At 39.8% G+C, this 26,557-nt stretch overlaps 2 protein-coding genes across 2 annotated transcripts; both read right to left on the bottom strand.

Moving 5' to 3' along the window:
• Positions 1-977: 977 nt before the first annotated feature.
• theg (theg spermatid protein) lies at positions 978-11,987 on the bottom strand. The gene is made up of 7 exons (XM_034159724.1): positions 11,622-11,987; positions 11,125-11,213; positions 10,840-10,901; positions 10,680-10,737; positions 10,456-10,582; positions 6,370-6,526; positions 978-1,371 (listed from the first exon to the last, which is right to left on the bottom strand). Exons 2-7 carry the CDS (start codon positions 11,184-11,186, stop codon positions 1,097-1,099), a joined length of 741 nt encoding a protein of 246 aa, XP_034015615.1. The 5' UTR covers positions 11,187-11,213; positions 11,622-11,987; the 3' UTR covers positions 978-1,096.
• Positions 11,988-16,255: 4,268 nt separating this feature from the next.
• Positions 16,256-25,195, bottom strand: LOC117532303 (SH2 domain-containing adapter protein F-like). The gene is made up of 8 exons (XM_034195620.1): positions 25,044-25,195; positions 23,738-23,987; positions 23,405-23,506; positions 23,069-23,225; positions 22,574-22,831; positions 22,294-22,468; positions 20,795-20,914; positions 16,256-17,038 (listed from the first exon to the last, which is right to left on the bottom strand). The coding sequence occupies exons 2-8, from the start codon at positions 23,981-23,983 to the stop codon at positions 16,852-16,854; spliced, it is 1,245 nt and encodes a 414-aa protein (XP_034051511.1). The 5' UTR covers positions 23,984-23,987; positions 25,044-25,195; the 3' UTR covers positions 16,256-16,851.
• Positions 25,196-26,557: the final 1,362 nt, after the last annotated feature.

Raw genomic sequence — 26,557 nt, 5'->3', positions numbered from 1 at the left:
TCTTGCTTTTTGAGTAAATTAAACTCAGAACTTTTGATTGACTTGAACTAATTGTATATTAAGTAAGCAAAACTTGAGGGCTGGAGGTTTGGACCAAACCCATGCCTAAATGTGCACCAACGTCACTTTATCATGGTGCGACATGGATCATATGTGGCTTGACGTGGATCATATGTGGCGACACGAGGCATTTGAGTGTGGACCGGGCTCAAATGACAGGTCAGTCGTGGTTCACTAGAGGCTGATACCTCGCACATGAGGTACTTAGAGGCACACAGATGCTTCTTCATAACGGATAAGAAATAGATGAAAACGTGGATCATTCTTTGAGTAACCGCTGACACACCCATGCGTGGCTCATTATTCATGGATTATTACGTATTCAGCGAGACCGAGGCTTAATTACCGGGGTTTCTGTCAACACCATAAAAGTATCATTCTGACAAAACCAAACTTCACGCATAACCACCATCGCCACGCAGCTCCGGCGGTTCCAAAACTGTGGTTCGAGGGTCACTGCGGCGCGGCGCCCCTGCGCTGGTGTTCGTTTGTGGCGGTACTGATGTGCTGCTTTCATTGGTATTGTAAAAAAAATTGTCAAAAACATATTCCTGTTCACTTACATTGTAACCACTCTGGGATGTCAAATGCACGAAATAGTTCAGCGAAATAAATGGTTTTTGAAATTAATCAACGTTATTCTTCTGTATTAATCTTCCCATAGGCGTACGAGGTGGGGTCTATTTGGGGGGGCGACACCAAATTTGCCCAAATTTCAGAAACCCCCAGCGGTTGCCCCCCTGCCCTCCTACACCTATGAATCTTCCAACCATATTTACAGCACAACTAAATTTAAAAATAAATTTGTGCATTGAGTTTTTTTTTATTTGAAACAATAACAAAAGGCCCCAAAAGTGACTTTTAAAATTACGTTTATTAAGCTTTTCTGACAAGCACTGTAGTGTGAGGTGTGAAGAGGAAATGGATTTCGATGAAACAGGTGGTTCCAGATGAGCAATAAGCTGCATGCACGTGCATGTAAGAGATTAAACGAGAAGCCTTTTGAAGCAGAATGTTTCTCACAGAGACGTTATGATCACCAGACATCAGAGGATGAGATTTTGGTGGCGTTGCCTGCACTACATTTACGGGGCAGCGGTTGACTGAGTTGTTGAATCCGGGCTGAGGCTCTGGCAGAGCGAGCTGCTCGGCTAACGACGTATGGGTCATATCCCTCAAACAGAGCTTTTCTCTCTTTGGGGCTGGACAGTTCCAGAAGTCTCTCGCTGGGTACGGCGGCTCTTGCTGCTCTGGAGACAGGCCAGCACACTGAACGCTCACTAACATACTGGGGGTGGACGTGTTTAGGATCTGAAAGATGAGCAAAAAACCCCAAAAAACAAAACAGTTATGAGGTGCTGACGATGTCATAATTCATCCCTACATTCTCCCCCCAACTCAAATAAACACAACAGCAGATGACCCCTCCACAGAGTCTGGTTCTGCTTGAACTTTCTTCCTGTTAATAGAGACTTCTTCCTTGGCACTGTCAGTAAGTGCTTGTTCTTGAAGGAATACTGTGTCGACAGTCTGGGCCTGCTCTATATGCAAGATGCCTTTAGATGATGATGTTTGTGATTTGGCACAATATAAATAACCTGAATATTACAGTCTCGTTCCCTCACATATACCTATGATTATTCCTAGGCTTAAGAAAAGCCAGTATGTACCGTGTAAATTAAATTGAGTTGATACGTATGGATAAGAGTCCACAGTCTTTAGAATCTTATCAAAAATCAATAAAAACCATCATCTTGTACCCACTAAATTAAAAGGTCATATATTGATGATAAAACTGGCCAAAGGGCGCCATTATACTGGCACAGCTCAATGTTTGGCAACAGTCCCTTGACTCACATACGATGTACTTTACGTAACTTCCACCATCTGAGGACGGGTGCATTTTTAGCGTACTCCTCGGAACAGTAGCGTAGCTTGCCGCTGCTCTTTCAGACTTCATGTGACGTAGCCTGTATAAACTTGAGGTAACTCTGCTATTGCATCACTTGCTACTGGTGCATCGTTGAAAACTGTTCTTCACATTGCTACACATTTCTTTATGCACAAGGGATCCAGCGGCGGCTGGCAGAGGGCAATGGAACAGTAACTGCATACTAGAGGAGATGATGTAGCAGCAGCCGAGCTCAACTCCTACCAACATTTTAGCATGAACATTGAAGATTTTAAGCAAGTTGAAAAAATTTTTGGGACTATGCGGAAGGTTGCCCACCTGATGTTGACTTAGCTCCTGCGGAGTCTGGTGGTCAACTGTAAGCAATTTTTTCCACTCTCTAGTCGGCAAACGCCAGGCTTATTATCAGAGTGTGAACGGGCCATTAAAAATGTGATCTTTGATGCACCAGATGAAACTAAAAAGTAACTGTTTTACCTACGTAATGTCCCATACACGTGTGGGCCACCTGCTGGATTGATGATGCATTAGGAGCAGGTGTGTTTGTCAAGCAGTCTGTTTCCTCACAGAAACCTACTACGTCAGAGAATGCACTTTTCTGGTTGTTTCACAGGGTTTACATTGTCACCCATATAGTAGAGGTGGTGGCCAAGTGGTTAGTGAACTATCAGTTTTTAATTTTCAAAGCTCAGGTCACTGCTGCAGTTTGTCCTTCTCCTCATAATCACCCTGATGCTGGACTAAAAACAAAATTTTAACAATGCAATAGAGGTGGAAAACATACCACACACCATCTCAGCCATTATAAAACCCTGATCAGGATTACGCAGTGGTGGGCACATTTCCGATAATCCGATAACAGATAATATCGAAGATAATGTTTTCATTATCAGATTATCTTTTAGATAAATTTAAAAACCATCATCGGACTAATTATCTTCCGATGAATTACCGTGCGATGTACTAAACTAAGCTAAACAGTGAAAAACATTTTTAAAACTGTTAAAGCTGTTGAGACCTACCTGTTAAAAGTTTTGTAATAAACATGTTGTTCTACCCTCTGCAAACAGAAACCACTCGATCATCTGTAAGCAAAGGAGAACTGGTGACCAAAAGTCATTTCCTTTAACACCATACTAATATAATCGCAATGTCACCAAGTCATCCAGAGGCATACATGTTTAACTTATGGTTCAAATTTTAACCACTCATTTTAGACAAGTTATTTAAAATTATTGTCATGTCTGAAGTTTATAAAGTGAAAATATCAGATATATGTTTTCGTTTTAACAGTAATGTGCTAATTTTTAAGGTTTTGTGGCACATGCTGTGCCAGGCAGCAATGCATTATGGGTAGCATAAGGTAATCTCAGACGTTTCACGACAGGACAAATGCCTTTCAGGCCACTCTGTTCAGTGGTCCACAGATAACACAGCATAAACTCTAGTGCCTAAAACTCTCGTGACTATATTCTCTGGGTTTATTGACGTTAGTGTATTTGCGTTGTTAATTCCACGCATCTTAATGTAGCAGACACGGATCTCTGGAATTTTGTTTGACATTTTTTCAAGGCCGCTACTGCCATCTACTGGCCAGGAGTGTTCATGGCAGTATTAAACGTCTGGGTACATGGCTGCTCTAAAGTGTTGGTATTGTCCATTGTCCAGTGCTTTTTGTGTGCATACTAGGTTAACTTTGTATTCTAAAACTACGGTTAGAAGTAATTCCGACTCCTTATCGGTCAACACGAACGAGGTTGGCGCCATGTTTTTAGTTTTTGTGGAAGTGACGACAAGAGAATAGGCTCCTGATGGATAGAATTTTAATCAGTCACCACCACCCAAAGGTTTGCAGACTAATTACAACACATACGGTCGATGTGGATGGATTTTTTTTTAAACGACGTAGTGTGGATTGAAGTTTTTTCCCCCAAACTGAAAGGTAAGATATTCGGTTTTACAATACCCGACAACGTGTGTACATGGCCTTATGTCTGTGAAAGGCACTATATAAATAAATTACTTACTTACTTACTACACACCCCTGGCAAAATTATGGAATCACCGGCCTCTGAGGATGTTCATTCAGTTGTTTAATTTTGTAGAAAAAAGCAGATCACAGACATGACACAAAACTAAAGTCATTTCAAATGGCAACTTTCTGGCTTTAAGAAAACACTATAAGAAATCAAGAAAAAAAAGATTGTGGCAGTCAGTAATGGTTACTTTTTTAGACCAAGCAGAGGAAAAAAATATGGAATCACTCAATTCTGAGGAAAACAATTATGGAATCACCCTGTAAATTTTCATCCCCAAAACTAAACACCTGCATCATATCAGATCTGCTCGTTAGTCTGCATCTAAAAAGGAGTGAACACACCTTGGAGAGCTGTTGCACCAAGTGGACTGACATGAATCATGGCTCCAACACGAGATATGTCAATTGAAACAAGGAGAGGATTATCAAACTCTTAAAAGAGAGTAAATCATCACGCAATGTTGCAAAAGATGTTGGTTGTTCACAGTCAGCTGTGTCTAACTCTGGACCAAATACAAACAACATGGGAAGGTTGTTAAAGGCAAACATACTGGTAGACCAAGGAAGACAAAGCGTCAAGACAGAAAACTTAAAGCAATATGTCTCAAAAATCAAAAAATGTACAACAAAACAAATGAGGAACGAATGGGAGGAAACTGGAGTCAACGTCTGTGACCGAACTGTAAGAAACCGCCTAAAGGAAACGGGATTTACATACAGAAAAGCTAAACGAAAGGCATCATTAACACCTAAACAGAAAAAAACAAGGTTACAATGGGCTAAGGAAAAGCAATTGTGGACTGTGGATGACTGGATGAAAGTCATATTCAGTGATGAATCTCGAATCTGCATTGGGCAAGGTGATGATGCTGGAACTTTTGTTTGGTGCCTTTCCAATGAGATTTATAAAGATGACTGCCTGAAGAGAACATGTAAATTTCCACAGTCATTGATGATATGGGGCTGCATGTCAGGTAAAGGCACTGGGGAGATGGCTGTCATTACATCATCAATAAATGCACAAGTTTATGATGATATTTTGGACAATTGAAAGGATGTTTGGGGATGATGAAATCATTTTTCAAGATGATAATGCATCTTGCCATAGAGCAAAAACTGCAAAACATTCCTGCAAAAAGACACATAGGGTCAATGTCATGGCATAGGGTCAATGTCAACGAGCAGATCTGATTTGATGCAGGTGTTAATTTGGGGGATGAAAATTTACAGGGTGATTCCATAATTTTTTCCTCAGAATTGAGTGATTCCATATTTTTTTCCTCTGCTTGGTCTAAAAAAGTAACCGTTACTGACTGCCACAATCTTTTTTTCTTGATTTCTTATAGTGTTTCTTAAAGCCAGAAAGTTGCCATTGAAATTACTTTAGTTTTGTGTCATGTCTGTGATCTGCTTTTTTTCTACAAAATTAAACAACTGAATGAACATCCTCTGAGGCCGGTGATTCCATAATTTTTGCCAGGGGTTGTAATATTGAGTGCATGTTTTACAACATCATAAAAGTTTTAAAACATGCAATTGCGATGACACTTCCAGGGCTCCGTAAAAATGCCTGTTTTTACAAATAAAAACGGAATATTTTACAAAAGCACATTTATCTTTAAACCAACACACGACACATGTCACATTAACGTGTTGGTTTACATAATGGATTACTGAACCAATCACTGTTTAGCACTTTTACCCAGAATGCTTTGCGGTCTGTGTTTGTTACAAAACCTCAGAATTTGTGCCTTATTCAGCATTAAAAGATATATGTTATATTTTAACTTTGTACAAATGACAGAATTGACATTAATGGAGTTATTCTATCAGTATTTTCAAAAAACCATAAGTTAGTATGACTTTATTTTTCAAGACCTCCGCCTGACCGGAGTGTTGAAATTGATAGGGAGCTGGCCTTATGGCTGCTCTCAGTGTGTCTCTGTAGTGGGAGCACTGTTGTAAAAAAGAGCTTCCAGCAGGGCAGAATGTTGAAAGAAAAATGATTATGATTAGTAAAGAATTGATTTCGTGGGTTCTCTCAGGATTTGTCTGTGCTGCTTCTTGCAGGGGGCAGCATGGTCAAACATTCTTGCTTATTCTTTAGGTCTTTGATTGTGTTAAAAAAATCAATTTCAGCTCTGTAGTAACTGCAAATGTCCCATAGACAACACCGGAATTTATCGGTTATCGATTATCTGTAACTTCCGATACATTTTTGGGTGGTTTATCTTTATCAAAGATAACTTTTCAGTTATCTTATTATCTATTATCGAAGCTAATTTTTTGGTTATCTGTGCCCACCACTGGGATTACGGTGCGATGCACAGACCGAAAACATGCTTTTACACACACTTACTGGCAAGTAGTGTGTGTGCTGATGCTCTGCGGGGTGTGCGGTACATGGAAGCAGCCTGGCCATACTGGGTGGAGCCGTCTGGATCCTCCTTCCTTTTCGGTTGGGCAAGCTGACATATCCGTGACGTGGCGATGGCTGTTTGCGTCGCTCTGCTCAACTGCAAGCACGATTGAGACCGCGAACGAAATAATAAACACAAACATCACAGTGTCAGACATGTGATGAGAAATTTATGAAATAAACCTTATGAAACAAAACTGAGCTCTTAATATGTACAGTGATATTTATAATAATGTGTATTATAACCCCAAATCAGAAAAAGCTGAGACGATATGGAAAATGCAAAAAAAATAAATAAATAAATAAATAAATAAATAAATAACCTGCAGTGATCCTTACATTTACTTTGACTTCTGTTTCACTGCAGGTAGTATGAATACAAGATATTCATGTTTCATTTGGTCAACTTAATTTAATATACAGTACACCCATTCCTGTGATTAAGGTCTGAAACACATTCCAAATAAAATTGGGACGGGCAATTCATTGTAAATATAAGGACTGCAGATTTGAAACTCCCCCAAATCACAGGCACTTTGGTTCAATGATTACCTGCGTGACCTCAAGCATAAAGCAAGAGGTCTAGAACAGAAATAGCGTTGTTCAAAATTAGAAGTATTCCACCTTGCATGGCGTGATGCTATCAGACTATAAGCATGCATTATTGGCTACAAAGCTGAATTACTACTCTGATTTGATCAACAAAAACAAGCATAACTCAAAGTTCTTGTTCGCCATGGTGGCAACACTTATTCATGGACAACCACCTGTAGCTCGCTCTCCTTTTACAGCACAAGATTTCCTGGATTACTTTGAGAAGAAAATAGATGACATTAGGTTGAACATATTCCAGCATGCCTTAACCCAGCCACTACACCACGCTATTGATGTGGGCGCCACTACTGAGGTATTACCTAGATTTACAGAATTTGATAATATCTCTCTAGGCATGCTAACAAAACTCATTAACGTCAACAAAAAGCACAACCTGTTTATTTGATCCTATACAAACAAAACTGTTTAAGGACCTGTGGCCCACTCTTGGGCCGACTGTGCTGGAAATTATTAATCTTTCTTTGACTTCTGGATCTGTTCCTAAATGTTTCAGTTTCAAATGTGCAGTGATTAAACCATTACTTAAGAAACCTAATCTTGACCCTAGTGTATTGAAACACTATCGGCCGATATCAAATCTATCATTTTGCTCTAAAATTCTGGAAAAAGTGGTGTCACGGCAGCTCGTAGACTATCTTACTGAGAATAATCTCTTTGAGCCACTGCAGTCTGCTTTTAGAAAATATCATTCCACAGAGACGGCTCTCACTAAAGTGGTGAATGATCTTCTGCTTACAATGGACTCGGACACCACTACGGTTCTGTTGCTGTTAGATCTGAGTGCTGCATTTGATACAGTGGATCATCATATTCTACTTGATAGGCTGGAAAATCATTTTTGGATTACTGGGAGTGCCCTTGCATGGCTGACGTCATACTTGACCAGTTGTTCTGTGTTTTGTACAGTAACACTGCCTCTAACCTTAGTGACATGAAATTTGGGGTTCCACAGGGGTCTGTCTTAGGCCCCCTGCATTTCTCCCTTTATATAGCACCCCTTGGGCACATATTGTGGCGTTTTGGGATTACCTTTCACTGCTATGCAGATGATACTTAATTATATATGCCGATAACTGCTGGTAATCTCGTTCACATAAAATCCTTAGAAGATTGCCTTGCAGCAGTGAGAAGCTTGATGTCTAGAAACTTCCTACTTTTAAACTCTAATAAGACTGAAATGATGGTTCTTGGTCCAGTGAGACATCAGCATCAATTTGACCAGTTAACACTCAGCCTAGGCTCATGTGTCATACATCACACTGACAAAGTGAGGAACCTTGGGGTAATTTTTGATCCTTCGTTGTCCTTTGGCCTCCATATTAGAAATATTACTAGGACTGCTTTCTTCCACCTGCGAAATACAGCGAAGATTCGTCCCATTCTGTCTATGGCTGATGCTGAGACCCTGATTCATGCGTTCATCTCTTCTAGATTGGACTACTGCAATGTTCTATTTTCTGGTTTACCGCAGTCTAGCATTAGGGGTCTCCAATTGGTTCAAAATGCTGCAGCCAGACTTTTGACACGAAGCAGAAAGTACGACCACATTACACTCATTTTGGCGTCTCTTCACTGGCTTCCTGTCCCAGTGAGATCAGATTTTAAGGTTCTGCTACTAACCTATAAAATTATTCATGGACTGGCACCTCCCTACCTAGCTGACCTAATTAAACCTTACGTACCGGCCCGGGCTTTATGTTCACAGGGTGCAGGAATACTTTGTGTCCCCAAGGTGAATAAGAAGTCTGCAGGTCACAGAGCTTTCTCTTATCGTGCCCCTGTTCTGTGGAATGATCTCCCTGCGTCAATAAAACAATCAGATTCTGTGGAGACTTTCAAGTCCAGACTTAAGACGCACTTATTTTCCCTTTCATATGGCTAGCATACTGGTACAGTTTTGTTTATGCTTTTTACTCTTAATTTATTCATTCATTCATTCATTCATCTTCTACCGCTTAATCCAATTAAGGGTCGCGGGGGGCTGGAGCCTATCCCAGCAGTCATAGGGCGCAAGGCGGGGTACACCCAGGACAGGACGCCAGTCTGTCGCAGGGCCACAAACAGACAAACAAACACAGACACACCCACACACACACCTAAGGACAATTTTAAAGATTCCAATCCACCTAACCCGCATGTCTTTGGATGGGGGAGGAAACCGGAGCACCCGGAGGAAACCCACGCAAACACGGGGAGAACATGAAAACTCCACACAGAAAGGCCATGGGAATTGAACCCACGACCTTCTCGCTGCGAGGCAACAGTGGTAACTACTAAGCCAACGTGCTGCTTTTAATTCATGTTATTAGTAATTGGAGCGTGCCGCGGCCTCAACTTTACCTAAATTCTGGGTCTTTTAGTGAAGCTTAGGGCTAGCGGCTGGCGATCACCTTAGTATTTCTTCTGTTTTTCTTGTTGATTAATGCTGGCAAATTATACAGTATTTTTTGTCTTTCTGATGCCTGATTCTGTTTTTTCTCTCTGTTTAAGGTGCAGCTCCATCCAGAGATGGGAGTTGTATTTGTGTTGGCGACCCTCACGTCCTGTGCACCAACAGCAATTCTTGTATATTCGTCCATGAATTGTTCTGCAATTTATGTTTGTAGCATGGTCCAAGCAGAGGGTCACCCCTTTGAGTCTTGTCTGCTTGAGGTTTCTTCCTCAGAGGGAGTTTTTCCTTACCACTGTTGCTCTGGGGGTTGGTAAGGTTAGACCTTAGCTGTGTGAAGCGCCTTGAGGCAGCTCTGTTGTGATTTGGTGCTATATAAAGGAAAATAAATTGAAATTGAATTAAATTGACTAAATAATCACTTTTACAGCCACTTTTCTTGAAACAAGTCAGGGGTGGCACATGAACATCTCCAAGTCACTGAACATGTTTGGGACTTCATTTACATCAGTCATTAAGAAATATAAACAGGACAGTATTGAATAGTAAATTTGTATAAAGTTGGCACTTTTCAAAAACTGTGACCAGGCTGGTGAGGGAAGCCACCAAGACACAGCCACAACTCTAAAGGAGTTATAGGCTTCTGTGGTTGGAGAAACCATGTGTAGTGCAATGTTTGTCTGTTGTATCACCAGTTATACAGCTTCATGATTACGTGGCATAGAGGAGGATTTTCTTAAAATAAAAAAAAAATTAATTTGCAGCTTATTAGAAGGCACATGAATCCCAAGCCTAGATTTGATCTCTTTTCCTGTTTTACAATCCTTCTGTACTCCAACATGAAGCTGTGAATGGGGATCCAACAGTTTCTCCACTCATATCCACCTTCAGAGTGGGTGTGTTGGTGGCTCCCCTCACTAGGTATCTGCAGATTTTCTAAAAGTCTGAGACATTAGTCTGTCAGTTTTGGGCTTTGTCCTCTTGAATACAGAGTTTCCCAGGAGAATTTGTGTGTTACTCACAGGGGTCAGCAGCAAGCGGTCGGGCTGCCAGCCGACTGCAGGAGGCCGAGGTCGAGCGAGACGACATAGCCGCTCCGACGGAACAGTTCTGAGAGCCCATTTACTCACTTCCCATATGGGAGACACTCTGAGGGAGGACAGGAGACGAAGGAAAGTTAACAGAAATGAGGGTGAGGTAAAAAGCAAATCCAGCACTAAAAGAGTGATGGGACATCAACACTTACATGTCCTGAGTGTGCGACGTTTTACTCCTACATAACTCTGACCAGCGAGGAGTTAAATCTGTGGCGAAAACAATAAAACATGGCATCCTTAAAAAAGAAAAAAAAAAAGAGGACAGATCAGTAAACCAATCAAAGGGAGAGAAGACAAAGAGAGGTATACCGATTTTGGTTCCAGAGCTCGTCTTCTCCTGAGGCAGCTTATCCAGCCAGTACACAGAACGACTGGAAAAAACAGAAGCAGTAGAATGAGAGAGAGGGCAAGAGACACAAAAAGACAGAAGAAACACTGAAAAAGGTTTTGAGACGGGGAAGGAGCAAGAGAGAGGAAGGTGGAGGAAATGCCAGAGGGATGTGAGAAAGAAGAGTGGGAGAAAGGGAGCGACAGATGAAGGAGGAGAGTGAGAAGGGCAGAAGATGGAAAGAGAAAGAACCCAGTCAGGCCTACCGGTCTGGATATCTGAGGTGGTTAGGTTTAGGCCGAGCAAGCTGCTGCATCCGTGTTTCCATGGATACAGACAGAGGAACAACCCATTACTGTTATTAAAAAAACAAAAACAAAACGTGACTTGTCACCTGAACATAATGCTCTCTTACTACTGACTAAACATATTATGTAAAACAAAGCATAATGCACTTTTTTCACATTTAGAGGCACAGCGTTTGAAGAAAACGATGGTTATGAAGGAACGACAATATGACAGAAGAAGCCTCTTGTTGGAACATTTCAACTGCAGTTTTACCATTTACGTTACTTCTTTGAAGCACTTTACCTGCCGGTTACCTCATCTAACATGTTACCTAAATCCTGTTTATTATCCAAAGTAAATTGTAATCAACACACACAAGAAAATAGTCCTTGGTCAACAAATTTATTATTTGGTTATCTTAAGCTTGACTGAAAAGATAAATAGGTCATACTTATGTGAAAACATGTTTGCTTACCTGTTAGTTATGCGGCTGCCAGACGCCTGGCTGTTGCCAAGGTATCAGATGTCGCTGCCAGTGATCAGCTGTGTGGATTCCAGCGTGGGTTCTTCCTGTGAGGTCCTTACAGGAAACGGGCCATGTGGTATCTGGAAAAAGAAGCAGAGTGATCTCTCGTCTCCTTAACAGATCTCAGGTGATAATGTCAATCATTTAGGAGTCATTTTTTGAGATACAGTGCAGTTGTTAAAACTGACATCTCAGCTTCTTGTCATCAGAAGTAAGAGAAATCCAGAAATAACTATTATAATCATTGGAATTGCTTCACCAGTAATCGTTTCTTTTTTCACCCCTGCATTACAGAATTACAGTATTTTCCAGTTTTTTTTTTTTTTTTTTTTACTACTTTGGGAGGCCATGCGACTTATACTCCGGTGCAACTTATACCGAAAATTCACAAGTTTGCTATTAATAATTGTAATTATGACTATTTATATAGAACTTTCTCAAGAATCAAAGTATTGAACAAAATAAATGCTAATAAAAGAATAAATGCCAGTAATCAAAAATACAGAACAATGCACAAAAATACCAAATTAAAGCGCTCATAACACAGATTTATAGTCTGATGCAATTTATATATATAGATATTTTTTTCCAAGTCATTGATAGGTGCAACTTATATTCTGGAAAATACGGTAAAAGTTAATGGACGGAAGACAAAACAACTGAGACAATCACAATCAGTTTTATCACAATTAAAAAAATTGGGTCAAGATACCCTGAAACCCTTTGGACATCCATCCATTTTCTAGATCTGCTTACTCCAATTAAAAGGTCACGAGGCTCGTTGGAAAAGAGTAATTTTAACAAAATATGGGTAAAGTGTCAGTGGCCCAACTTACGTTGAGTACAGTTCCCCAATGATTGTTTGTACCAAATTTTTGGCAATAAATCAAAGTGTGGGGAAAAAAGTTTTTTTTGTGGGGGCGGGCGCCCTGGAGGCCCTTAGAATGATTCAACAATTTTTTGTTTTTGTGTCCCTGTGTAAGCAGCCTCCCAAAGAATTTGTAAATAAAGTTATAGAAAAGCACTGTTTCAGCAATTCACGTTCAAGTATGAAAATTGCCTCTTTTTGCCATTCTCAGAGGCCCTGGGGGCCCCAGGGAGATTCAATCCATAGGTCAAAGCTTCCAGACAGACCTCCCCAAGTAATGCCCCCACCAATTTTAAAAAAATTTCTTTGATATTTTTGTGACAAAAACAAAACAAAACAAAAAAAAAACTGGTGCACGTGTGAATCTTGATGGCATTAGTACTTTTGGGAGCTTTGGACCAAAGGACTAAACCCCCAACCCCACCCCCCAAAACAAAACAACAACAAAAAAAAAAAAACTATCAATAAAAATACAAAAATGTTATGAAATGTGTCATACATCCCACAATATGTAACAAAATACAACTTCAAAATTACTAAAATTCATTAAAAATGCACAAACCATATGCACAATTTAGAAACAGGTAACACCTTTATTTTTTTTTTTTAAACATTTTAAATCTTAAACAGCACAGTAAATAATCTACCAAAGGTTCTTTAGTCAGGACAACAAAACCACAAGCTTTCAATATAATACTGGAGTCATTCTCTTTATACTAGTACTGCATGTGCCTGTAGCGTGAACTTATGGCATTAGTTTGCAGGTAACAGACTGAGGAGAACACGGTCCGACTCAAAGCTGTACAGCATCATGTGACTGTGACATTCAGAGGCCATCAAAAATGCACATAAACCCAGAGAGAAAATATAAAATTCAGTATTTGGATGTTGTCAGTCACTAACACTTAGACAGCACTGCCATTTATAATTACATCCCATAATGTTTGAAGGGACTTCACTGACAGGTTAAAGGATAAGTTCACTTTTTTAAGCAACCCTAGTTCATATTGTTCTACAGCATCTCAGTCCACGCAGCTTGTAAATGGGTACCAGCCTTGGGGTCCCATTCAGGGGAATCACGAACTCTCATCCCCTTCAAGCTAATTTCAAAGGATAAGCACTGACCTGATGGGCTACAGAACCTGTTTAGTTTACAATTTACTATACTCTTAATAAATAGCATAAAGCATCCGAATACCAAAATATTCATAAGTTATTGCTGCTTTTTTTTTTTTTTGTCTTTTCAGCATAGTAATTATGACTATTTTAGGTAGCGGAGGTACCCAAGCAGTTGAGCATGCTTGTTTCCAGTGCAAAAGGTTCTGGTTCAAACCCACCCTTGCCTATTCTCCATGTCATATAACGTTGCGTCAAGAAGGGCATCCAGTGTCCAGTTTGTGTAAAATCAATATGTAGATCCACCTCTGAATTGCTGTGGTCAAACCAGAGTGAACACAAGGAGCAGCTGAAGGGACCTACGAGTAATTATGATGCAGAAGCCAGTCTTTCTGTCACTGATGCATTTATTCATATAATGATGGATTTGAAAATTGAAGCCATCCAGCTGACACTGGTAAGTCATTTTACTTTACAAATATGTTCTTTCGCAAAGTACTAGTTCCCTGGTGTGCTGCAAGGCCCATATTTAAATTTGTTTTACATTTATTATACACCGATCAAGATCTTTTTCATGTATTACACTACTTTTATGACTTAGACTTTAATGAATCAACCTCTAACAGAAAAACAGTTTGTCCACATAAATAAGTGGTGTATTTTCACCAACGATCTGAAGAATTTCTTAAAAAAAAGCAAAAAAAGAATATGCTCAGCTTTAGAGGTAAATTATGTCTTTTACACGTGTTCTAGTTAAATATATAGTCCTCACACAGAGAAAGCTACAATTATCTGAACATTTTTATGCAAGTACCTTAAAAAGAAAATGAATGGTCTGGTAAAATGATTTGGACACGCTAAGGACCCCATGGACCCCAGAGGGTAATTTAATATTACTGTAAATACATACTGCAAATACAACCCCAATCCCAATGAAGTTAGGACATTGTGTAAAATGTAAATAAAAAACAGAATGCAATGATTTGCAAATCCTCTTCAACCTATATTCAATTGAATACACCACAAAGACAAGATATGTAATGTTCAAACTGATCAACTTTGTTTTGTGCCAATATTTGCTCAGTTTGAAATGGATGCCTGCAACACGTTTCAAAAAAGCTGGGACGGGGCAACAAAATATTGGAAACGTTGATGAATGCAACCTGTTTGGAACGTTCCACAGGTGAACAGGTTAATTGGAAACAGGTGAGTGTCATGATTGGGTATAAAAGGAGAATCACCAAAAGACTCATCCGTTCACAAACAAAGATGGGGCGATAATCACCGCTTTGTGAACAAAAAAAATAGCCCAACAGTTTTAGAACGATGTTTCTCAATGTTCAGTTGCAAGGAATTTAGGGATTCCATCATCTACAGTCCATAATATAATCAGAAGATTCAGAGAATCTGGAGAACTTTCTACACATCAGCAGCAAGGCCAAAAACCAACATTGCATGCCCGTGACCTTCGATCCCTGAGGCGGCACTGCATTAAAAACCAACATCATTGTGTAAAGGATCTTACCGCGTGGGCTCAGGAACACTTCAGAAAACCACTGTCAGTTAACACAGTTCATCGCTACATCTAAAAGTGCAAGTTAAAACTCTACCATGCGACGTGAAAGCCATACATCAACATCCAGAAACGCCGCCGCCTTCTCTGTGCCTGAGCTCATTTGAAATGGACAGATGCAAAGTGGAAAAGTGTGCTGTGGTCTGATGAGTCCACATTTCAAATTGTTTTTCAAAATCATGGACAAAAGAGGAAAATGACCATCCAGACTGTTACCAGTACAAAGTTCAAAAGCCAGCATCTGTGATGGTATGGGGTGTGTTAGTGTCCATGACATGAGCAACTTACACATCTGTGATGGCACCATCAATGCTGAAAGGTACATCCAGGTTTTGGAGCAACACATGTTGCCATCCAAGCAATGTCTTTTTCAGGGACGTCCCTGCTTATTTCAGCAAGACAATGCCAAACCACATTTTGCATGTGTTACAACAGCGTGGCTTCATAGTAAAAGAGAACAGGTACTAGACTGACCTGCCTGCAGTCCAGACCTGTCGCCCATTGAAAATGTGTAGCGCATTATGAAGCGCAAAATACGACAACGGTGACCCCGAACTGTTGAACAACTGAAGTCATACATCAAGCAAGAATGGGAAAGAATTCCATCTACAAAGCTTTAACAGTTAGTGTCCTCAGTTCCCAAACACCGAGTATTGTTAGAAGGAAAGGTGATGTAACAGTGTTAAACATACCACTGTCCCAGCTTTTTTGAGACATGCTGCAGGCATCCATTTCAAAATGAGCAAATATTTGCACAAAAACAAATCAAGTTTATAAGTTTGAACATTAAATATCTTGTCTTTGTGGTGTATTCAATTGAATATAGGTTGAAGAGGATTTGCAAACCATTGTATTCTGTTTTTACTTACATACACAATGTCCCATCTTCATTGGAATTGGGGTTGTAATCATAAAACGTACAAATATTAATTACACAATTTAAAGATTAGACATTTTATGCAACTGAGACCTTTACTGCTGTGGGGTCAATTAACACCTATGTATTTTCTTTCATTTTTTTTTTTGAAAATTGGATTACTCTCATACAATTAAAAGGTATGCAGAGCATTCAGAGGCTTGATGCTAACAATATTTGTCATATATATGGACGGTGTAAAAAAAGTGGACTTATCCTTTACTGACCACCTCAATGATTAGTCCGAATTTAAACCAAAAGATAACACCACTATAATCCTCAGTGTTGTGTCTCTTAAGTCATTGCTGCTGACTGTTCTACAAACACACAAATCTGCATGCAAGCTTCTGCATATTCAACTGTCAAGACACAGACTCGTTATACTTTCCCTGTGGTGTCTACTTAGATCATTTTTTTTTTTAATACTAAAGGTCTGCAGCTACAAATATGAAGGATTACTGATTTTTCAAGAGCCAATTCTATATAAAAAACAATTCAGTGACAATACATGTTCACAGGTTCAAGTTCTTGAGGCACCAAGCTCTATTATTGAGCTGCCAGTGAGGTTAAAATAAAATAAAATGGCACTCTGTTGTGCCATGTGCAGGTAGAATGATGTTGGAGCAGATGTCCAGTGAAAAAGGGCTATAACACTGTAAATACTGAGCATATACTGTATTCAGTAGCACCGACATATTTGTCAGCATCAGAGGGTTTGCACTATGACGGGATACAACAGGGACATGTGCTCAGCTCCTCGGATTGGCAGCTTGTGTGTGGTATAGTAGTGGATGACTTCAGGGATGGTGGAGAAAGGAGGGCTGTTCTCCCCAAGAACATAACGCCCATCTGAAGACTGAGTAAACTTCATGTGCATGAAGCCTTTGCAACTCCTGAGCGAGACAGAGAGAAAGATTAAAACTGGTTTGATTTGATTCAGATTATTTACTGAAGAAGACTGGAACTCTTGACAGGGATCTGAAAGAGAGCAGACTGGGATTAGGTCGGGTTCTATCCAGCATACAAGTGTGCAGCTTAAAGGGCCTGTCAGACTCCACCTGCAGCATGCTGGGAATGTTGCAAGCGGATGTGGAAAATGGACAGAGCTTTCTACGTCACTCTGTGTTGTGGAGGCCGAACAAGTCGCAGTCGCCATGTTTGTGAAGAGCTGTGTGTTCCCCCCCCCGCCAAAAAAATAAATAAAAAGCAAAGCACTCAGTCTGCGAGTCATAACCGCAAGATTAGCAGCAAAAAGCAGAAGACTGAGTGACTGACAACCTGCTGGGAGGAGCTTTTTTTGTAGCAACTGTTCATCAGTGAGGCCGTGAGTAGCCGAAGCAGCCCAGAAAGTGTCACAGCAGCCGGGGTGATCGAGCAGACACACCATCTGAAATGCTTCACTTTTAGTAATATACACACACCCAGTTTGAGCAATAGAGCTTCTGCAAATTTGTCTGAGGTAATCTGAAAATAAAATATGACATTAGTGCACCACTGAAGTCTTATTGGCTAACGTTAGCTTAGCCAATAAGAGCAAAAGTATACAATATCAATCACTCAGTCGAGCCGACTCAACATTTTATATTTGTAAATTGTTCGATTCATGTTTATTTTTACCAAATAAATCTACGAGTTTTTTTTTTTCATTGTTACTCTGACTACAAGAACAGTCTCAACTTCAAATATCTGTCAAATATTTATTTAAACTATCGAGCAATCAGACCTTAAAGAAAATGGCACAGCACTGTTTTGTATTTCTTTATATTTTAAGAAATATATTTCTTCACTTGTCCCACATGAGGAACATTTCAACATCTGCTGTGCAAAGAACCTTGTGAATACAGATGCACTTCAAAAACTTCCAGTGATGGAGCTGAACACCAAAACCTAAAGTCCAGAGAGAAGAATACATCTCTGTTCTTCAAAATGTGAGGAAAGTGTCTCCAAAAACTCCACCAAGTGGTCAAAGCTGCAGAGAAGACCGCGATCTGGTTAAGTGTCCTGAGAGTCCAGCTCACCTGTTGTTTCTGAAAACAAACACCTGCTGCTACACTTATTAAATAAAACAAAGGCTCTTTAAAGAGCAAGTATTTTATTATTTGAAAAAGCTGTCTCCTTTCATATTTTAACATTAAATGAATTAATCATTAAACATGTCCATGAAGTCAAAGTTCAGTCAATGAGACAGTTGCACAGGTAGAACAAACTACGCCCCTATTGTGCATAATTCCAAAGTATTTACAATCATGAGTATAGTCAAATTCATATTTTAGTAATTACTCTGTCCTGATTACAACATTAAAAGCAATCACATAGTCAAGGAGGATATAATTAAATGTTAAAAAACACTAAGTTAAAAAAATTATTTCCTCTTCAAGAGACCTAACAAAAAAAAGCAGGTGCGACTTATACTCTGGAAAATACAGTACTGTTCTCTCCCTAACCGATACTGACAACAGCCTGTAGCAACATACACAACAAACACCCACAAACCTCTTGCACCTGGCAGATGACTAAACAATGAGCAACATTATCAATGTAGCTAACAAAACCCTTTCCTTGCTTTCCAGCCTACAGTAACATGCACTTTTCATACATCTTCAAATATGCTTTAAACAAAAAAAATATTGCATACAAATACAGTGAAGATGCTGCAGAATGACAGCTAATGAAACATTACAGGTGGTTTGAAGAACAGCAGTTCCTATGTTGCTGACAGCAGCCACAACACACGTGTTGTTCTGTGAACAGATGTTTCTGATAATTCGTCTGCCTTATCAGACGAAGCTGGTACAGCTAGTTTGCACCATTATTCAGTACACACTTCCTTCTACTTCTTACAGCCACGCTTGGCACAAACTTCTGCATATCTGATCCTTCATGTCCGTCCAATGTCTATCAAATTCTCTCGTTCCTGTTTGCAGTTAGTCCAGAACGCTGCAGCGCGACTTAACAGGGGCCTGGAAGCGTGAGCACATAACCCCAATTCTTGCATCTTTGCGCTGGCTTCCTATTAATTTTAGAATTGATTTTAAGATTTTATTGTTAGTCTTTAAAGCTATGAATGGAAAGGACCCTCAAAACATCACTGACCTCCTACAAATTTACTCTCTGGCACGTGCTCTGAGGTCTGAGGGCCATTTCCAGTTCGTGGTACCCAAGACGAGACTTAAAATCAGGGGGGACAGGGCTTTCTTTGTGGCTGGGCCCAGACTTTGGAACGCTCTGCCCCTCCATGTCCAAACAGCCCCCACAGTGGAGTGTTTTAAGTTTCATCTGAAGACCCACTTTTATTCTCTGGTTTTTAACACTGCGTGAGTTGTGTGGTCCTGTTTTATTGGTTTTGTTTTTATTTTGGTAGATTTTATTGGTTTTATCTTTTGTATGCTGTATGTATTTATTTATTTATCTTGCACATTTTAATTATTTTTATTGATCATTTTCTTATTTTTAATTTATTTCTTGACTATTGGGGTTTTATCTATCATGATTCTATTGTATGTCTTTGTTGTTAAATGTGCTATATAAATAAAGTGGATTGGATCAAATCAATGTTGATATTGTGATATTTAATGAAACATTCCGCATATGATGAAGGGTAGACTTTCAGCTTTAATTCAAGGAGATGAACAATCACATTAACCCTTTAGGAATTATATTTCCAGAGGCCATAATTAATTGGACATTAACAACTATAAATATAAGGACTGTGTTAACCCTTAAGTGGAATACGTAGGTTTAAAAAAATTGATGGATGGATGAATGTTAACACTGGGATGAAAATCTGTTGCAGTCAATAGCTACGTTTACACAGATAGCAATAATCTGATAGACACTGCCATGTAAACAGCATTTTCTGATTACTTTAACCCGAATAAGGTCATAATCAGAGGTACTGCCTCCTTTGATGATGAACATATCTAATTGAGGCATGTGGAGTATTCTTATTTGGATTACTGAAGTATAAAAAGAATTACATTTAGAACAAAAAAAAAAAAAAATTGCAAAGATTATGATTGCATCAGCACCGTGGCTTAGTGGTTAGCACTGTTGCCTCATAGCAAGAAGGTCATGAGATCTCTTCCCACCTGTGGCCTTTCTCTGTGGAGTTTGCACGTTCTCCCCATGTTTGCGTGGGTTCCCTCTCGGTGCTCTGGCTTCCTCCCACATCCAAAGACAATCAGGTAAGGTGAAGTGGAAACTTTAAATTGGTCGTAACTGTACGTGACAGACTGGCGCCATGTCCAGGGTGTACCCCACCTCTCACCCTATGACTGCTGGGATAGACTCTACACCCCCCACACACACACACCCGTGACCTTTAATTGGAGTAAGCGGGAACAGAAAAAAATCGATGGATTGACTGTAAAGATCATCAGAATAAAAAAAAAAAATTTCTTTTTGACGATAATTTTCAAAACAGAATTAAATATATATTTCAACAGTTAATGTTTTTATAGTCTTGTATTTTTTCTATCCCAATTCTATTTTTCTAATGCCAATACAATTTTTTTTCCTAGAAATCTGTATCAACGCCAATGCTTTCTTTTTCAGCCAGGTTTTGCCTTTCAAGACCACATTTCAATTTCAGTACCAAAGTTAGCCGTCACTGTTCTAAAAACGGCCCGACTGTGAGCAAGAGAACCAACCTGAGAGAGAGGGAGTAGTCATTCTGGCAGGTCTGGCTGTTCCTCACCAGGTAGGAACTTTCCTTGCACAGAGTCAGGAGGTTCTCTGCATCAGAGCGGCTCAGCGCTCCATGATACCATCTGCATATGACCAGAGAGGAACATAACACAATGTTTCACTTCAATTTATGAGATACATTTCATGCAAATAAAGACTGCGGCTTCTTCTCAGAGTGAGACTACAACCAACATTGAAAAGCCACTTACAAAATATCTGGAATACTGACTGGTAGAGACAGAAGAATTCACCGGACTGAATTCTTCAAACTATATTTGGATTAACCATGGAATTGATCAGCTGGTCTCTGAACACTATTGACACCATTTTTTCAACAAGGAAATCAGGACTATGGGACCCTGCATGCCCAGTTGGAACCTACCCTGCGGGCTATGTTCTCGACGCTTGGGAGAAGTGGTGCGCTGCGTGCTTGGTACCACTCTCTGTGGAGGACATCGAAGACTTATTTACATTTGGTTTTATTGTTGGAGGGCTGGTGCTTATTGGTTTATGTGCTGCCCTTACCTACTGGAGAATTGGCAAGACAGCTGCTACCAGAACCATGAACCCTCACCTGTACAGGTGAGACTGCACCCCTCAATGCAGTACAGTCTCAGATTGCTTTAACACTTGAACTCAGACGTAAGTTGGAAAACATCTCTCAGCAAATGTACGCCTTGCAAAGGAAGATGTCGGAGACCAGGGAATACTCATAAATTGGACTTGGTCGGTTGGAGGAGCTGTAAATGGTGTTTCTCTGCTTAACCCTAAACACGGCAGGCTTATCAGCCTCCGAAGGTCAGAACGCCCCGCTGGTTTCCTCCAGAAGAATCTCTACGGCCTTGGTGAACCATTCAGCTGCCCCTCTTATCTTTCTGCCCTCCCCTACAGTCTGACGTTGTTAAGGCAACTCCAGACATTATGCACACACTGACAGAAACTGATACAAACTCATTCTATCTGCACACATGATGCACGCCCACCCCGCATCACTCACCCCCTTGCCTCCACCCCACCACTCCCCCCGAGCTCGTGGCTGCGTGGGATACTGCTGCGGTCACCCCACACTCACACTGCCTCAATTCGGATAACGGACTGTCTTAAGGTTTAGCGTACATAAACAATCAAATGTATACGTATGGTTATTTTAATTCTGATGTGTTCCATTATTACGTTCAACTTCGTTGCACTTGTTGTAATGACAATAAAATCTATCTAGAAAAGAAGTTTACCATTAATAAGCAAATATCGACATCAAACAGCCCCAGCATCCGGTCAGCTAATTATGGTGCAAGTGTCAAGTGTATAGTTACTGAGCATATTCACAAAAATGTGTAAACATGCAAAATATCATGATATTCTGCATACTATATACATATTGCTGGACATATTTATGTTCAGATTTTTTTGGGATGAGTTCAACACAGGCAGACCCCCACCTTCAACACATATGTGAACTTACACTTGTCTCTCCAGTGGCACAGATGGATCCACTCTTTCTCCCAAGACAAGAGGGCTCTCACCAACCAAACGGAGTGTAGTCGAGTCTGCAGAGGTTGACATAGAGCCTGACATAGCAAGCCGGCTCTGTTCTGTTGGGCCTCGTGAGTGCTCCCATTCAGCCCCTTCAAACTGAACTGTGAGCACACAGATGGAGAAAAGTTTACAATAAACAAAATAAAAATATTCTAAATCTAACACACTTGCCCATGAGTAAAGTATATATTTAAACTCTAGCTCACCAGCTAGAGCTTTGGATATGTTGTCCCTTTTCCACTCCCAGGGCTGATCGTATTCATCAGCTGGCCTCTCATCATCCTGAGGCAACCTACTTTCCCTGGTGTCACCCTGGACAAGACTGCAGTCAACTCTTTGGGGTTGCTGTTGTGATGGCTGTGTCACTTGGTAGTGAAGACGAGCCCTCTCCTCATATGGGTTATCATATAACTGACCATCATCTCCACTCTCAGACCTCTTAGCAATCACGCTATGCTGAAGTTCTGTACAGTAAGTACATATAGTAAAAAGACCAATCAAAGTAATAAACAGTACACAGCCAACAAATTTCGAGGAAAATTTGATCACCACTTTAAAAACTGAAAGGCTGACATAACAGTACATATTAGTGAACCTACTGCGCACACACACACACACATATAATTTAAGCCACAGTGGAACTGTTTGTAATTCTTTTACAATATTTAACCCATCAAAGGAATAAGATCACCCTAATGAACCTGAGATAACCCGCTGAGCTTCAAATGGCTCCATGTAGCTGCAACAATCTGTTCGTGCAGATTTCGACTCCCAGATTGCTCTTGGGTTTGGACGTGCATCGAATGGGTCAGAGTAGTCTGTGCTAGTGTCTGCCACTACTGGGGCAGAGGGAACCACCTTGGGATGAAACAGAAACAAAAAACATTTGCTTATATAAACTGGGCAACATGGTGGAGCTACATCAAATGGAGAAATTGGGACTATAACTTTGATTGTGCACTTCTGAAGGCAACTAAGCAAGATAACACTGAAATTTAAAAGAAAAACAGATGCAAAGACATGAAAGTGGTGCTTACCGGTTCCTCCTGAACCATCACAGGACTCAGTGGACTCTTACAGCAACCAAACTCTTGAGAATCCACTTTGATTAGTCTGTGTTTGGGAGACACAACTTTCACCTGGAATGTAAAACAGGCAAATGTTACCTCAATGTTTGTTGATTCACCTGGAATGTAAAACAGGCAAATGTTACCTCAATGTTTGTTGATTCTTCTCAATAAAATATTTCCAATAATGCCCATGTGAAATATGTCTCAGAAAATGACATCCATGAGTGTATTTGTTACACATGGTACCTTGCACACAGAAGAAATAGTTATACATGCGACTGTCAAAATATTATGTCTTACCTCCACACCATTAGGCAGCACTGAACCAAATGAATGGAAAGAAGGAAGATTCACTGTTGCATTACAGGAGCTGTAACCACCATTCTGGTGCTCCTTATCAAAGCACTGGTAGGGATCCTCAAAATCAAGCTCCTTTTGCACCCTGTACGCCCTCAAAATTTCACTCTCACTGTAATCTGGTCTTGGGGGCTGTGGAGGGTCACGCCTGCTGCCAAAGTTTAGGTAGTCCTTCAGCCACTTTGCCATGGATCTGGAAATGAAGTTGAAAATAAATTCAAGGAAAAAGAATACTTTTAGCAAGTTAATTTCAATATTTCAGTCATGTCTCAAGCATTTTACATTAAGAATTGAATAGCTCATACTTGATCACTGGTCAGATATAGTACGAAATCCTGTGACAATATTGTGGATTTTGACAAGTTAAGAAGAATGTAAACATTTTTGGCATTTTAGACAAAGCAAAAACAACAACAAAAGAACAATCAGGGCTGTTAACCTAAGTTGCAGCAATAATCTAAAGGAACAAAACAGAACTTTTTTCCTTACAAACACTGAAAATACAGCTACGGTCAGTAGTGATTAAAAAGATTAAACTCCAGGGTGAGGCACTGATGATGGATGTGCAGATTTTGTATTAAACAACTTCAGTATCAGCTTGAATATCAAACGTGTGTTCATTTTAGCAAATGTTATTTTCACGAAAGTAATAATTTGCAATAGCTACTGGTGGGGATCAGGAGAACAAAACCCTTTCCTATTAAATAGGCAACTTCCAATCTAGAGATTTGGCTGCCACTACAAAAATAGCATGGACTGAAAACATATGATACTGAGGTCTACTGTTTCTTCCACTGGCCAGCCTGCTAGAGGTATGCTGGGACTTCAACTGGGCAAACTGAAACCCAAAACCTGGATTTTGATCCATAACAAACCTAGGCCTACGGCCTCCTAACAATAACCTCGTGTATTTGGCACCCAAAAGCAATTTACAAGGCAGGAAAAGAAAAACTAATAACCAGGACTTGAACTCATGCTTTTCGCCCTTTTTTAAATAAAACCACTGCACCCACAGTAAGAAAAAACATTACGTTACTTTCACGGGTAAAAAATTAAGATTTAACCATACACAAGCTTATACAAAAACACCTGTAACAGTATTTACTACGACCCTGAAGTTAAATCTTTTTTAAAATTTTATTTTAGTAATTGAATCAAGTTAGCAGTCAAGCAATCGCTAAAACAAAGCTAAAGTAGCATTAGCTCTGCTAGTTAAAGCGTCTAACATCATCGACATTTGGTCGCTCACCCTGTCGTCGCATTGAATTTTCCTTTACAGCTAATATGGATGTTTTTGGTTAAAATCCACTATTTTGATTTATCTGCCTTATAAATGAAAGATTTCCGTCTCTCTCACACACAAACCGAGCCAGCTAATGCTAGCCAGAAACAGATCAGCGTTTTTCTTCTATGGCAATTAACGGCAGCCGGCATCCTTAGTGTTGCATTGCTGCCACCTTCTGTATTAGTCCATTATAGCTGTACTAAATCCTCTTGAGACAAGTGTCTTTCAGGTATTTAATAACCAACACTTCCCCCTTCCCACTTGACCCTATATCTAAAATACTTCCCACAGACACTTCTTTCAAGACTATCCTTCTAAATTCCAAAAGAAACTCTTTCCTTTTTCTGGAATATTTATCACAATACAAGAAGACATGCTGTACGGTCTCTGGCTGGTGACATTCCAAACATAGTCCATCCTGATGTTTCCTAGGAGGAAGAGAGTGGTTAGCTGTTACGGTGGATGCTTTGTAGCTCATTGCTGCTTCCCCCAGTTATATGGACTGCATTTATATGCAGTTCATGGATGGAAGCGCAGCTTGTCATTTCTACAGATGTTTATTTTTGAACGTAGTATATCATACAGACACACAAGACTCTCCAACATACAAACCCAATTAAAGTAAGTATCAACATCTAAGTGCGCTGATGCTAAAGCCTAAGATACGCAGGTTGTAACCATTTTATTATTATAACACCAACATATAAGAATCTTTAAAAGATTAAAAACACGTACTGAGGTTAATGAGATATGAATGCAGTGACTAACTATGACTGCTGACTATTATTAATAGGATTAATAAATAGAATAGTTCTGCCTGTGTTGAATGTTTGGTGTCCAAAGGTCAAAAAATGTCCACATCCATTGGATTCTATGACGTTATCCCATAACATTTTAACTAAGCATGATACATAGTGCAACCTACTCCTTTTTAAAATCCCGTTAACCAATAATTTGCACTTTTTTCTTTTTTAACCAAAATTGGATCAACTTTAGAACACTGTACAAACTGAGATTGACCTTTGTCACCATTTTTACTGTTTTTACCTCATAACCATAGAATTCAGTCATATATAGTCCAAACTATACCTTTTTGGGCATTTTAAATTTTGCCCTGTATAAGTTATTTGTGCCAAGCTTGGTGCTTGTATCACCATTTGAAAGATAGTGCAGCAGATAAGTGAAACAAAACAGGAATAACGCCATTCCACCAGGACACAATCAGCTCAAGCACAAGCCCTGTTTCTCATACTGAGTGTGGTTTCTTTAGTTTTGCACCCTAGTACAACTTTGTCAACTGTGAAAAGCAAAATAAAGTCTTTAACGTCCATTCACACTTTATTTTACTTATTTTTTTGTGATATCGTGGGGAATTTCGAACAGCTGCCAAGATGCAGAGTATTCAAGGTGAACTATATTTGTGGTATCTGTTGTGTAATGGTCTGAACAATTCTGAGACACCACCGTTTGGTCCAAGC

The sequence above is a fragment of the Thalassophryne amazonica genome, chromosome 19, assembly GCF_902500255.1.
Source record: "Thalassophryne amazonica chromosome 19, fThaAma1.1, whole genome shotgun sequence".
Taxonomy (NCBI): Eukaryota; Metazoa; Chordata; class Actinopteri; order Batrachoidiformes; family Batrachoididae; genus Thalassophryne; species Thalassophryne amazonica.
This window is presented reverse-complemented; position numbering and strand designations above follow the sequence as displayed.

Excerpts from the sequence above, each read along its gene's own strand:
- theg (XM_034159724.1), bottom strand. The coding sequence starts at position 11,186 with ATGGAAACACGGATGCAGCAGCTTGCTCGGCCTAAACCTAACCACCTC. Across the intron at positions 6,527-10,455 it reads ACCGCTTGCTGCTGACCCCT|TTGAGCAGAGCGACGCAAAC; the intron begins GTGAGTAACACA and ends TCGTGCTTGCAG. Across the intron at positions 1,372-6,369 it reads AGCACACACACTACTTGCCA|ATCCTAAACACGTCCACCCC; the intron begins GTAAGTGTGTGT and ends CTCATCTTTCAG.
- LOC117532303 (XM_034195620.1), bottom strand. The coding sequence starts at position 23,983 with ATGGCAAAGTGGCTGAAGGACTACCTAAACTTTGGCAGCAGGCGTGAC. Across the intron at positions 23,507-23,737 it reads TGCTGCCTAATGGTGTGGAG|GTGAAAGTTGTGTCTCCCAA; the intron begins GTAAGACATAAT and ends TTTACATTCCAG. Across the intron at positions 22,469-22,573 it reads CATATCCAAAGCTCTAGCTG|TTCAGTTTGAAGGGGCTGAA; the intron begins GTGAGCTAGAGT and ends GTGTGCTCACAG.